The sequence below is a fragment of the Rhododendron vialii genome, chromosome 6a, assembly GCF_030253575.1.
Source record: "Rhododendron vialii isolate Sample 1 chromosome 6a, ASM3025357v1".
Classification (NCBI taxonomy): domain Eukaryota; kingdom Viridiplantae; phylum Streptophyta; class Magnoliopsida; order Ericales; family Ericaceae; genus Rhododendron; species Rhododendron vialii.
The window spans coordinates 42,247,091-42,260,499 of record NC_080562.1 but is presented as its reverse complement, the minus strand read 5'-3'; the positions used below and the strand labels follow the sequence as shown (position 1 = coordinate 42,260,499).

Below are 13,409 nucleotides of genomic sequence, written 5' to 3'. Positions count from 1 at the left end.
CTTAGTAAAGAGGGATTTTCCTCATATTCTCATGTTTTTCCGAATTTTGTACTAGGATCTTAGAGAAGAACTCAAGAAGGCAATTGGGGACAGATTCGCCATCGTGTAGGACCGGAAACCCTATCGACGACTGTTGGCGGTGCGACCCAGACTGGGAAACTAATCGAAAAATGCTAGCTGATTGTGCCATCGGGTTCGGACGCAATGCCGTTGGCGGTCGAGACGGTGAATTCTACATCGTCACCGATCCAGAGCACGACGACCCAGTCAACCCTCTTCCCGGAACCCTCCGTTATGCCGTCATCCAAGATGAACCTTTGTGGATCATCTTTGACCAGGACATGGTCATTCAGCTAAAGGAAGAACTCATGATGAACTCCTATAAGACCGTAGATGGTAGAGGGCACACCATAGAGATAGCAAATGGACCATGCATAACCATATCGGACGCAACTAACATCATCATACATGGGGTTTACATACATAATTGTGTGCCTGCTGGGAACGCTATGGTGAGAGACTCACCAAGGCATTATGGGCTGAGAGGCATCTCAGATGGGGATGGGATATCCATTTTTGGGGCAAGGGATTTGTGGATTGATCACTGCACGCTAGCCAGATGCTCCGATGGGCTCATCGATGCCGTGTACGAATCAACGGCCATAACCATCTCGAATAACTACATGTTTCAGCATAATGAAGTCATGCTTTTGGGTCACAAGGATGATTTCTTAGCAGATCAGAAGATGCAAGTCACAATTGCCTTCAACTACTTTGGGGAAGGCCTAGTTCAAAGAATGCCCAGGTAAACGAAACATAGATAATATAAATCCTACCTTTTTTCTAGGCTAAGCCTATTTCCTAAGTTCAAAAATTCCACACTAAATATGAGAATTTTTTCTTCTTTTTTTTTTTTTCCCAATTTGGGATGGTTGCAGATGCAGACTTGGGTATTTCCATATTGTGAATAATGTGTACACTGGTTGGGAGATGTATGCAATTGGAGGAAGTGCCAATCCTACAATTAACAGCCAAGGAAATGTATTCATAGCATCTGGGGACAATTCCACAAAGGAGGTCAGTTCCTTTGTGAAGTTTAGTACCTCCAACTTTTCATCTTCAATCCCTGTTTCCCATACAAGCATGCAAAGTCGACTATTTCGCTTACATTTCATGCATAGCATGTCAGTACTAGATGCATACTAATCTCAAACTTAATTCAGTAGATCGAATTGAAGCAGGATGCAGAAAGTTGGCAGACTAACCAAGTACCATGGTTCTCTTGGTTCAGTCTACAAGATAATAAACCCAGTTGCCCAACTATATGGGAATGCTATCCGTCTACTATTTCAACTGAAGCTAAATATGACCTGAAAAGTTCACAGTTAGCCGAAGAAAGAAACATGTATATACGACACTGAATCTCCACGTGTAAATCCTATCAAATTGCGAAGGCTAATCAGTAGTTAGATCCAACCAAAGTGATAGATAAGTAGATAACTTAATTTGGCCTTATGTTTTAAGCCAACAGTTATAGACTAAGATTACTACTTGTTCAGGTGACCAAAAGGGAAGGTCCACAGGGATCTAGTGAATGGAAGAACTGGAATTGGAGATCAGATGGAGATATGATGCTAAATGGTGCTTTCTTTACACCCTCTGGAGAAGAATCTCCAGGAAGCTATGCAAAAGCATCAAGCATGGTCGCAAGACCAGCATCACTTCTAGCAAATATCATTCCATCTGCCGGAGTTCTCAATTGCCAGATAGGCAAACAATGCTAAAATCTGGCCAACCAGATTCTTACCTATTTTTAAGTTCATAATATATATATTGGGTTTCAATCAGTTTTTGAATGTATTTTAATATCTCAAGTGAAATTTTCATCTGTTTTAAGTTCGGCAGCATTACAAGAAACTAATAAGGGATAACAAAAGAGAAAAAACAAACTGTAACTACAGCCATAAGAAGTTATAAGCAACAGTTCAGTTAAATTTTTGTAAGTAAAAGTTGCTTGCGAAGAACCTTTCTCCCTCTACTCTCCTTTGACAATAGACTCTGTAAAGGTGGCCGGCTTTCGGGCTTAACGGTTAAAAAAAATGTCATTTTAGTTAACAAGAGTGGACAGAGAGGAATAACGTTGCGGATCAATTCCGTATATAAATTGGGTAAATGGGTTAATAGGAATTCTACAGATCTGTACTCATCTTTCTCACAAACGGTACAAAGTTATTCCAATTTTCAACCCTGAAAACCTTTTCATCCAATCTAAAATAAGTAAACGATCTTACAGCTTCTTCTTGTGGATAGTAACAGTTGGTATGTATCTGCTGTAGTCCAGCCTGCAAGAGAAAATGCATGTCTTATTTGCACGTAGGATGCTGAATTTTAGGCTCTGTTTGGAACTTGTAGAAAGAAGGGAAAGTGATTAAGAAGGAAATTGAGAAGGAAAGTCGAAGAGAAATTAAAAGAAAAATTAAACTTGGGTTTGAAATTTCCCCTTCTTTTCCTTTCTTTCCACAAGTTCCAAACATAGCCTTAAGCCATATCCACTAACACAAATACAAATGATCCAGGATGTTGAATTTTACACATATCCACCACCCAAGTATAAGCCCTCCAGCAACCAAAAGAAAGAGAAAAGGAAAAACAAACAACTGCTTTCAGCTATCAATCTTGGTAAACCAAATTTCAACTATCAGACAATCACTAAAATGATTAAAAACATTTAAATAGTTTCTCATAATGTATATCAACAACATATGATCTCCCACCAGAACGACAACACAATCATTGTGAAATATAACCGGAAAAAGCAGCAGTTCTGCAGAAGCAATTGCTCTTAAGATGGTAACTTGGTTTCACATCTAACATATTCTAAGGTAGGTAGAAATTCCTGAGTTACACTTTATCTTCCATTCCAGAGTTGTTAAAGCAAAGGTAAATGCCAAAGATTGCATTAACCACAGCCTCTGGGGCACTGGTTAGTGAGACCTTCTTCTACCAATAACTACTTCATAAGCTTGGTTTCATATTGTAACTGCTATAAATTAGATCAATGTTCTAAATTTTAAAACAGTTAAGATGCGCTGCTTAGAAACGGTTCAAAAGGAAAGTACTAATTCCACCTTCAGTTGAAAAGATTGCAACAAATTAAGCAATGTTCCAAGAAAGAATCATATTTACCTTGTCAAATCTCTCGTAAGAATTTCTTCCGGTCAAATGGATTATCTTTTTCTTCGACACAGTCCTAATCTGTGACAAATCACATCAAGGTAGAATCAACAATAAGCATAATAGAAGCACATTGGTAATATATAAATGTACCAGTAAACTTAGTCCTTCAACAATTCTGTATACTCCTCTTCATAAAAGAACCAATTTTGTATACACCTCTTTGTAAAGCATTAAGGAAAAGGCTTTAATGAGTTCATCGGAATTTTTAGGCAACTTAAGCACATAAATCTTTGTGACATTAGTTCAGACACATCGAATTGGATGCATGACAGTTAGTGTTCTTAATATCCAGAAAATTCTGAACTTTAGCATAAAATATAAAGATATGAGGAAACGACCTGATCGCCCACGAAAGATTTAATACCTGCTGGAGTAGTCTTTCTGGACTGCAAAGGTAGGTTTCTGGGGTCTCAGTGTCCCTAATTTCAAAGCAGCTACAAGAAGTAAAAAAGAACAAACTTGTAAATAATGAGTGTGCTGGCCAAGATTCCACCAATAGAAAGAGAAAATTGAGATTTTTCACTAATCAAAAGGATGATCTGCTCAAGGAATCCAGGGAATTATCAAACGTGCAAGGAAACAGGGCTATGATGCAATAACCACTAAAAAATCCCTAGGACATACTTCCAAACAGAATGTCGCATCTGATTTCCAAATACGTTATCCCTTCTCAGTGATCATTCCCCAAGATTTTCCAGAACATCAAGAGCAATTACTAAACAAGCTGGTGTCTCCCATTTTTCCCTTCGAGCATTGATAGATGAACTGGCCCACCACATCATGCTTAAGCGTTGATGTGACACTTGTTTTCTGTTATGAAACCAACCTAATCTTCTACACTACAAGACGTACTATATGTTGGAAAGCAACAATACTAACCATCTGAAATTCTGAATACAGACTAAAGAGTGTATGAACTAAATATAGGCGTCAACTCTTACGAAATTTGCAAAGCAGCTCCATGACGAGACAAGACAGATGCCAAAGGATCATAACCATCCCTTACAGCAGTGTTGTAGTAACCAGCGGTCAGTTCGGCAGGGTGTGACACTGTCTGGTACCACCAATAAATAATTCCAATTTTAGCCACTAATAATAAAGTATTCTGCTCATTTTCCTGATATTTCTCCAATATGCTTGCTGCCTTAGCAAGAATGACATCTGCGTGACGGATCAGCTTGCTACTGTACCATTCCTGCAAATAGCAAGCAACATTGTCAGGTTTCAAGTCCAATTTATAAAGTGCATACAAAAGGACTTACAAACCATTTTCAATTTTTCTATTCTGTCTCACTATTTTTCTCTAGTTTTGGCCTTCGGGTATATAAACAAGACAAACAGTACATAAGCAAGATACATACAAGGAAAAAACGGCCATAATCTGAAAGGAAGCTATCATGTCCCTCTTCAAAGAAAGGAACCTCAGATGGAAAGCTGTTATAGTATCCAGCATTTTGAGGGCCCGTATTTCCCCATTGAGGCTTCCCTTCTTGGTAAGCAGCCTTCTTTAAGTCTTCCATCCTGAAAGGAAAACAAGCTTACATGAGTGAATTTAGAGACAACTCACTAGACGACTAGACGTAACAGGAACAGAATTCAACCTACATGTACTTGTCATAACACTGGAATTCACCAATTCCAGGGAATCTCCATCTACCATCACCAAAGGGATGTGCAGGATACCTGCATTTGACACCCTGATATTATCTTGCCAGAGTTTTGCTCTTGTGGATATCTAGAAGGTGGAGAAGTACCTGAGTTCCCCACAAGGACCAAGACCAACACTCACTTCCTCAATTAAAGTTCCTATAAGCGCTTCAAATTTATTAACAAAATTGGACATGAAGTCTTCATAACATTGGAGGGCAGTTCGGCCACAAAATAAAGGGTGTTGGTCCACCCCTAAAGTAAGATAATCATCATTCGACAGCCCATTCTGGTCTTGATAATAAATATCCTTATTGTGACGACCAATCTGGAAAACAGAAGAAGGCATTGTTTACATGATAGTTGATACTGCTTTACGTCATTAATAGTTGATACTGGTTTATGTCATGACACTGCTAAACCTAGAGGAACTTTCAAATGTATTATTCTCAAGCCTAATCTCTCTTCTTCTATCTTTTTCTGGTTTAATACATCAGTAACATCACAGAAAAGACTAACAGAAGGAGCAAGTTACTTTCTGTAAAACCCGAAGTTATTCGTCAAGAGTTTGAACGTTTGGACACCACTTAACTAGATATTATCCCCTTATCAGTTGTACGTGTCAAGCATCAACTACATGCGAACAAACACAACTAGGAATCGTAACACAGCAAAAGACACAATAACACAAACCTCTACAATCCACAATGGAAGACTAACTCTTCCTTGCACTGCAGACGATAAATGCATGTTTGAGTGGAAAGATAATGCAATGTGCAACTTCAGCCCCGAATCAGATATCAATTTGAAAAGCTCTTCATAAAGAGACCAGTTATATGCAAAAGGAGAAGTACGCTCGACAATCCCCCACCAAACCTCAACTGCAATGCCATAGACACCTGCCAACTTGAGTGCTTTTAAAGATACAGTTAAGGCCTTGATTCTGAAACAACAAGAGCAAACATCCATATCTCTACTGTCACCAATAGAAGTGGAGGAAATACAAAACCACTACAATAAAAAATATATACTACCCCATTGAGGCTTTAACTAGGTATGACCAAGATTGATATCCAAGAACCTAAGAAGAGAACATCCTTATTTACCATAAGAGAACATCCTTATTTACCATAAAGAACTCTGAGGCGGACATAAGGTTGCTGTCCAATTTGAGTAGTCGCCAGAAGAAATAGAATCAAGAAGGTATTTCCTTTTGTTTTTCTCAAAATAGAAATCAAGCAGCTATTTGAGTTTTCTAGTTCTGTTACCATAACCCCAGCACTTAAAATACATCTCTGAGACAAATGTTGACAACAATAACTGATGGAAAAGGCACTTACTTTCTAATTTTCATATCCCCAGAAGTATCAGTACAAAATGAATCAATAGGCATCATCACAAAGATTGGGACCCTCTTATGTTTGGATAATGCAAACAATCTGGATCTTGATTTCTCCCGAGCATCCAGGCTGCAATACACAATCCATCAACAGATCATTCAGGCAGTAACCTTCCTCTCTGTTGCTTAGTAAAAGTGATACGTAAGATCGAAGGGATGAATTTTCTCTAAAAGTTTAATCACTACTCCCTTTTTTTTTTTAATAAGCTATCACTACTCTCATTTGATCATGCTGCTGTAATGTAGCATGCAGTTGTTGTCAAGTCCACATGGACCCTATGGGCTGGGCCGCGAAAGCCCCTAGAGTATAGCTTCTGCTTCTAAACGGAAACCCTTTATTTCTTTCGCACACCATGTTATTTCAGGGGACAAAGACATCGAGTCGGTGTCCTATCCTATTTCTCTAAGCAAGCTCCCTCCAGCCATTGAGCTTATGCGCCCCTTGCAAGAAATCTCCACTCAGAATCTACTACAAGACTATGGTTGCAAGCTAAGTCACATAATGCGCGTGCATGAGCCGGAGCGGCAGCCCAAGCGCGAGCGTCAAAGCATCTTTCGAAAATATTTCTAACTACTAAATTTGCGAGAGCGAGAATTAAAAGCGGGAGCCTGTCCTACAAGAGGATTATGTGACCTAGGGTGCAAGACCCAAACACAAATGAACTGACAAGCCAATCGTCCAAGATCCCTCGCAAGTACCCTCATGAGCAGATATCGAATACCATCCCCCCATGAGATAGCCACCTCTACCGTTAGGGTGGTAGAGATGCTACTCATGATCATAGCACCGTTATTATTTTCATTCCATAATATTTCAAGCAAACTTATGTGAAAATTGGACAAAATAAGCATTCCTCCTCTCTAGCACAAAACCAAACCTAAGCCCTAGACGCTTGTGAAGCCCTTTCATGGCCACCAATGTCAAGCAAGTCTTGTTGCGTAACATTGGTGTTCGCCTAATTAGAGAAGTTGTATGACCCTGGCTACCAAAAATAACCAACTTCTGATGTTTGATCACAAAGTCAAATTGCTATTCAAATATCACCAGACTCCCTTGCTGTGGAAGCTAGAATTTGCCCAATTTAAACTCAATTGAAGCCTTGCATGATCCACCTCAAACCACCAAGCCAAACTTTGATGCTGGAAAAAGAAGAGCCATCATTGGACAAGCTAGATCAGAGCACAGTATTCAAGTCCATGCAGAAACCCTCGCCAATAAGCTTGGGTTAGAAAGATGAGGGTCTCTAGGAGAAGATAATGTCAAAATAGCTGACCCTGGAAAATGACTCTAGTTTTTAACTGGATTAGAAACGGGAACATATTACCATCCGCAGGATGTTGTTTCTGGCATTTCAATGCAACCATTGGTGAAGCTTTTACATTTTGGACAACCAATCCTAACAAAATTGTGATACACAACACAATGGGATTTGGTATTGCTAATACCTCAGTATTAGCCTGGCAAGACTACTCATACTACAGATTACTCATACAAGAGAGGCAAATGAAGGAATTATTGTATTGCATGAAGTACCTAAGGGCGCAATGGACCTTTCACTCATAGTAACTCTGGACTGGACTAACAATGGTCCGGAGGAACTCCTAGTCTGCCCCTCCAAATGCAAACCAAACAAGATTTATAGCAAACCCATGGGATTGTTAATCCAATCCCCTTGCCTACAACCAACATCAAACATGCCCTATAGGTGCTGCTTATGAAACATGGCTCTACTCTCCTACCTAACCACTATAGCCTATTTTGTAATATATGTACTCTCCTACATAACTACTACGACCTGTTTTGTGATATATGAAGCATCCTTATGTCGAAGTCCTGCGTCGGCCAAAACGACCTCCTTACTGAAACTACCGGTAAAGTTCCTTTTCGTTTCTCTCGTCCATGGGACGAAAATTTCGAACTTTTGGATAAATGAAAAAACTCATCCATATTTAGCAGTAGCAAGCGGCAAAAAGATTAAGGCCCCGTTCCGGAACGCAAAATAAGTATTTATTTTTTAAGAAGAAAATTTCAAGTTAAAAAACGATAGGCTTTTTGAAATTTAAAAATATGCGATATGAATATCTTATTTGAAAGATCTCGTTGAGATTTTTAATACGGTGCAAAAAAAAAATTAAAAGTTATTTTTTATTTACATTATTTTTTAGTTTGAAGACGTGAAATAACTACTTATTTATTTTTTAAAAAGGTATCGTGAAACGCGCTCTAAATTTGTTTGGATAAAGACGTAAGCATTGGAGTATTTTTCAGCTCTCGTCTTGCGGACTAAAACAATTTTTGGGGACGGAGGTAGTAGTAACAATTTACTCGCAACCAAACTACGTGAAGAGGTTTGAAAAAGGAGCTCACCTGAGAATTCGATTACTGCTGGCGACTGATCTCGACGAAGAGAGCTCCCATCGGAGGAGAGGAATCTGAAAGACGTTAACGAGATTCTTCCTAAATTTCCTCTTCTCCCAATAACGGAATACTCCTCCTCCTCCACTGAGACTACTGCTGTTGAATTTCAAGCTCTTCTCTCTCATGCACTTGCACGCCACTCCTCCGTTCTCGGCCACGCCCATTTCTCTATCTCTCTCTCTCTCTCTCTCTCTCTCTCTCTCGATCTCAATTCGCGAAAGAGATGACCGAATCAGAAAGAGAGAGCTTTCTTTCAAAAGTAGTAGGCTAGCTACAGATTTTCCGTAGCCATATTTTTTCTCTGCAGCATGCTTTTCACGATTTTTATTTTGCGGCGTGCAGTTTTTCTCGCTTGGATTTCGAAAGAATATTTCGGTTGAACTCGGACAGAAATAGTATTTCTTTTTTCTTTTCATTTAACACATGCGAAGAAATTCTTTACACCGCCAGGGTAAACATCCTCCAAATCAATTGCATTGTGCTACGTTGCCATGTTTTATTAATTTATTAATTAGGACCACTGTTTTGACGCGTGTCGCAATACAATTGATTTGGATGAAATAAATATTTTACACGAGCAGTGTAAAGAATTTATTCTCTTATCACATTATCGATAACAAACTTCTTGACCTCGAGGTCCGAGGGTAGCTTAAGTGACAACAAGATAACGGATAACCTGTAAACTCATATATTCTGAGTTTGAAACCTGACAACTTCTTAGGGTTAGGTCATATGAGAGAAGTGTTCTAAAAGGCGGCCGCCTAGGCTGATTAGTCACCGCCTAAATTAGACAGCCGACTATTTGGGCGCCTAGGTGTGTGCCTAGCGATTTTAAGAACATTGGGAGAGGGAAACAGTTGAGCTATGTGTATCAATTATTGTTTCTTCTAGACTTATGCCATAAAATTTTTTTTTTATGGGGCCATTCATAAAATTTAAATGCTTATACGCCTCTGCAATTTTGCTTAAACCATTTCCCTTTACTAATAGTAATTGTTTTCTTTTAGACATATGCCATAATTTTATTTTTGAAAGTAGAGAATCCATATTGTCTGAACTCAAAAGAAGTATAATAAACAAATATAAAAGGAAATTATGTTTTGAACAATATAATACAGAAATAGTAAAGCATAGTCCCACTATAGTTTGTAAAGAGATGACAAGGAGGCAATGCTACGTTTATTTTTTACTACAAATACATCGATACAGTTTACAAGTATCAATAAAGTTTACCAGTTCGTTTGAGATCTCAAAATTTCTGTACGTCATTTTTAATAAATTTTCACTATCTTTTTTCACTCATTACTCTAAAAAATCTCTCTCCAAACCCAAATCGAACAAAAAGTCAATTTTTAGTTAATCAAAATTTATGACATAGAAGTAGCAACTTCTGTTTTTTCCATGGTGTCGCATGCCCCCGTACCTTTGTGTATGGAGTCACCTCGTCAATAATTGAAGTACATATATCAACAAATCATACATAGAAAAACATCGATATACGAGATGGGACTTCGGATTGGGGCTGTGCACCGTGCTGCGTATCTCTGAGCCGTTGGATCGTGCATTCGATGGTTCGGATCTTATCTCGGCAACCAACGACAGAGAGCCGTTCATTGCCGAGATGAGATCCGAGTCATCGGATGCACGATCCGACGGCTTAAAAACGCGCAGCACGGTACTGTATACACCACTGTAAACACCATTCCCAATTCTTATGAGATGATTATTTATGCAAAAAGAAATACTCCCGACACTTTTTCCAATGGGCCTCTGTGGCCTGTTTGTCTATGAAATATGATATGATATGAAAAATTTCCCAGAAGATCCTCAGTAGCCCTGTCCAGGGTCGGATTTTTGTTGGGTTGGGGCCTGGTAAGCAAATTTTCAGGTGTACCCAACACCTAACCGACTACAAAAAAAATTTCAGATTTCGGACCCGAATCAGACCTTTACACCCGATCGGAACTGTCCGTTAACTTAATTTTCAGTCCGGTCGAGTCTGGTATAGATCCTCAAGACAATACTAGTAATATAGAAAAGAATATTAATAGGTCCCCCACCCACCAAGTGCTGCTTGACTGATTTAAGAATGAACTATCCGCACGAACGAGTACAACATATCCAATTGCTATGTATTTTACAAATCATTCCCCATGCGTTTAGAATTTTGGCAAGTTTTGTTATGGATCTCTTTGGTACTAAGAAAATGGCAGACAGTATAAATTGGTATAGAGATGGCCATGTCGAGAATTGATCATGTTTAACCCGCTGCATACGGTAACACGGTATATAAGTGATGCGCAAGAAACACATGAAGTTTAAGTGCTAGTGAATTACGTGTACGGATGACCCGTACATGCAACAAAAAAAATTCAATCAGGGAATCATAAGAGGGTTAGATATGGGAGGTTATTAAGTACTTTTGGAGCAATACTTCACACCAATCACAACATATCACTCATCATTTTTTTTCACTAATTTACCGACGCAAAAATTATGAGCCATACAGTATTTACCAATCATAACATGTGTGAAATACCACAAGTGCTTGTCCAAAAGTAAATAATAATGCCTCAATGTACTCCTATACGGGTATATTCAAGAAAAATCAAATCAAAATATGTGTACATTCATGAAAAAAATAAAAAATCTGAGCTGGAAGTAGTTATTATCCATTAATGGATAAGAATTCGAAACATCGTCACGAAGGTTTGCCAAACAGTCCAAGGGAGGATAGATTGCCATACTCTAACCAACCAAATATACAAATGAATAATACTACTACTTCACCACCAATCATCACAAAATTAATACAATAACGAGGGAAATGATCATGCCAAAATTATTTTTATTGTGTCAAAATTGCAGCGCGTAAAAGTCTTGTACCATTTATAAGGTAAAAAACTTTTTACGGGCTATAATTTTGACACAAACAAAAACGATTTTGGCATTAGCAACATCCCAATAATAATTGCATAAATACAAGTATATAAGTACTCGAGTTTTAAAATGCCAAAACGGCCCAAAGAGCCAGCCCACTGAAAATGACCCGACCCTCGTACTTTGAGTTCGAACCAGATTCGTCCTGAATCGGACCCTGAGCGATCTCCGGAGACAAACTCGCCGCCGACGGACTGGGTGGGCTTTTGAACATCTCCGGCGCCTCCGCAGGTGTTGCAGGGACCGGAGGAACCGGCGGAACCTCCGCCGCCGCCGGCGAAATTACCGGTGTTAGTGCCGGAGTGCTCGCCGGTGTCGCTGCTGCAGTAGGAGGGGTCGCCGGAGTTAATGCCGTTGGAGATGATGCCGGAGCGCCGACCGGAGTTTCTGCTGTAGTAGGAGGTTTCGCTGGAGACGACACCGTAGGAGATGGCGCCGGAGTGCTCACGGGCGTTTTCGCGGCAGCCGGAGGATTCGCCGGAGTAGCTATAATGAAGAAAGGCATAAGGACAAGCAATTAAATAAAGACACAAAATTTGAAGGAGTTCCTAATGAATATACAATCTTAATCGTAATTGGTATCGGAGCCGTTTCAAGGATGAATGGACTGGAGGGCTGCTGAGCAAGGCCAGCCCGGGATAAGCCCCGCAACTCCACGAGCTTGGACAATCGTAAAAAATAAAAAAATTTGAACTACAGTTTTATTTGAGAGCGCTGCCAACTGCCTTACCCACGTTTTAAAATTTATACTATAATGCTAGTGTTTATATGGCCTTTTGGCTTTTATGTGTTGTACTTAATTTTTTTTAATGTTCGTCCACTCAATTTCAAAATTCTGATTCCATCGACCTCGAATTTCGCAATCTAAAATGATTCAATTTTTTTCTCTATTTCGTTGTCACAACAGTACTCTTACCGGACGAAGGCGTCGGGGATTGCACCGGCGAAGCAGACGGGCTGGCCGTTGGAGAAACGGGCATCGCGGGAGAAATCTCGGGAGCAGCGGCAGTCGGTGGCGACGAACTCGGAGGCTTCGAAGGAGATACTTGAGGACTGGCCGGAGCCGACACCGGAGAACTGGACGGGGGCGAAGAAGTTGCCGGCGAGGGCGAGTGGGAAGTACCGGGTGCCGGTGCAGGGGCGGCATTGTTGCCCTGCTGCGCCGTACCGGAATCTGTCGCGCACAAGACCAATAAAGTAATCGCGACAAATAGTTTAAACATCTTTTTTGGGTTTTGGTGGGACTGGGGAAGAAATCGAAATGGGAATGTTTTGAGCAATTTGTTAAGGGTTTTCTGTCCGGCGAACACGGAAGAAGAGAGAGAGACGGTTTTATACTACCAGCAGTAAACGTTGCGACTTTAGAAGGCTGGAGCCCTGCCTGGGTGACCGTTGGGGATGGTGGGGTAGAATTGTTAGGGGCTGGCTCCTAATGTAGCCGTTTTCTTTGGAAGTACGTGACTGACTCTTTGGTCCGTGTGTGGTTGTCACTTTGTTTGGCACTGTGGCTTGTTTTGGTCCCGTCTGAGCCAAGAAAAATTACTCTCTTTGGAAATGCTGCCGAGCGGATGCAAAGCAACTCATCAGGCCTTTAATCTCTAATCAAAACTGACCACATATTAATCACATACATATTTGAACAATCTATGGTTCTATTAAGATTCTAGCCGTAGATTGCCGTGATAAGTGGCCGAATCGACTGCTCTGCACGACTCTATAGGGAGTATCTCTCATTCCCTCTTGGACACCGTCAATGGTGCTCTAATT

At 40.1% G+C, this 13,409-nt stretch overlaps 3 protein-coding genes across 11 annotated transcripts in view; 1 reads left to right on the top strand and 2 right to left on the bottom strand.

Annotated features, from left to right (window-relative positions):
* Window positions 1-4,173, top strand: part of LOC131329720 (probable pectate lyase 22) — a 97,316-nt gene extending 93,143 nt beyond the window's left edge. The window contains exons 2-4 of one of the 4 annotated variants that reach the window (XM_058363065.1): window positions 56-805; window positions 939-1,077; window positions 4,138-4,173. In XM_058363065.1, the coding sequence (XP_058219048.1) occupies window positions 56-805; window positions 939-1,077; window positions 4,138-4,158 (910 nt within the window). In that variant the 3' untranslated portion in view covers window positions 4,159-4,173. Of the gene's footprint in view, window positions 1-55; window positions 806-938; window positions 1,078-1,226; window positions 1,897-4,137 lie in introns of those variants that run through there. The other 3 variants (XM_058363066.1, XM_058363064.1, XM_058363063.1) reach the window with 3 other exon arrangements.
* Window positions 2,136-9,037, bottom strand: LOC131329700 (inactive beta-amylase 4, chloroplastic). 6 transcript variants are annotated; one of them, XM_058363021.1, is made up of 10 exons: window positions 8,652-9,037; window positions 6,225-6,353; window positions 5,578-5,827; window positions 4,992-5,212; window positions 4,843-4,920; window positions 4,599-4,758; window positions 4,179-4,432; window positions 3,602-3,671; window positions 3,187-3,255; window positions 2,136-2,362 (listed from the first exon to the last, which is right to left on the bottom strand). In XM_058363021.1, exons 1-10 carry the CDS (start codon window positions 8,864-8,866, stop codon window positions 2,288-2,290), a joined length of 1,521 nt encoding a protein of 506 aa, XP_058219004.1. In that variant the 5' UTR covers window positions 8,867-9,037; the 3' UTR covers window positions 2,136-2,287. The 6 variants fall into 6 exon arrangements, with proteins under 6 accessions (XP_058219004.1, XP_058219002.1, XP_058219006.1 ...); XM_058363019.1 differs by having other exon boundaries at window positions 2,136-2,342; XM_058363023.1 differs by having other exon boundaries at window positions 2,136-2,342; window positions 3,187-3,250.
* Window positions 9,038-11,353: 2,316 nt separating this feature from the next.
* On the bottom strand, window positions 11,354-13,043 carry LOC131329663 (vegetative cell wall protein gp1-like). Its single transcript, XM_058362935.1, has 2 exons — window positions 12,559-13,043; window positions 11,354-12,128 (listed from the first exon to the last, which is right to left on the bottom strand). Exons 1-2 carry the CDS (start codon window positions 12,863-12,865, stop codon window positions 11,707-11,709), a joined length of 729 nt encoding a protein of 242 aa, XP_058218918.1. The 5' UTR covers window positions 12,866-13,043; the 3' UTR covers window positions 11,354-11,706.
* Between the last annotated feature and the right edge of the window lie 366 nt (window positions 13,044-13,409).

Coding starts and splice junctions, on each gene's coding strand:
- LOC131329700 (XM_058363019.1), bottom strand. CDS start 8,866: ATGGGCGTGGCCGAGAACGGAGGAGTGGCGTGCAAGTGCATGAGAGAG. Junction 5,828..6,224: donor GGGGATATGAAAATTAGAAA/GTAAGTGCCTTT, acceptor TTGTTGTTTCAG/AATCAAGGCCTTAACTGTAT. Junction 4,759..4,842: donor CAGTGTTATGACAAGTACAT/GTAGGTTGAATT, acceptor TTTTCCTTTCAG/GATGGAAGACTTAAAGAAGG.
- LOC131329663 (XM_058362935.1), bottom strand. CDS start 12,865: ATGTTTAAACTATTTGTCGCGATTACTTTATTGGTCTTGTGCGCGACA. Junction 12,129..12,558: donor ATCCCCGACGCCTTCGTCCG/GTAAGAGTACTG, acceptor TCTTCATTATAG/CTACTCCGGCGAATCCTCCG.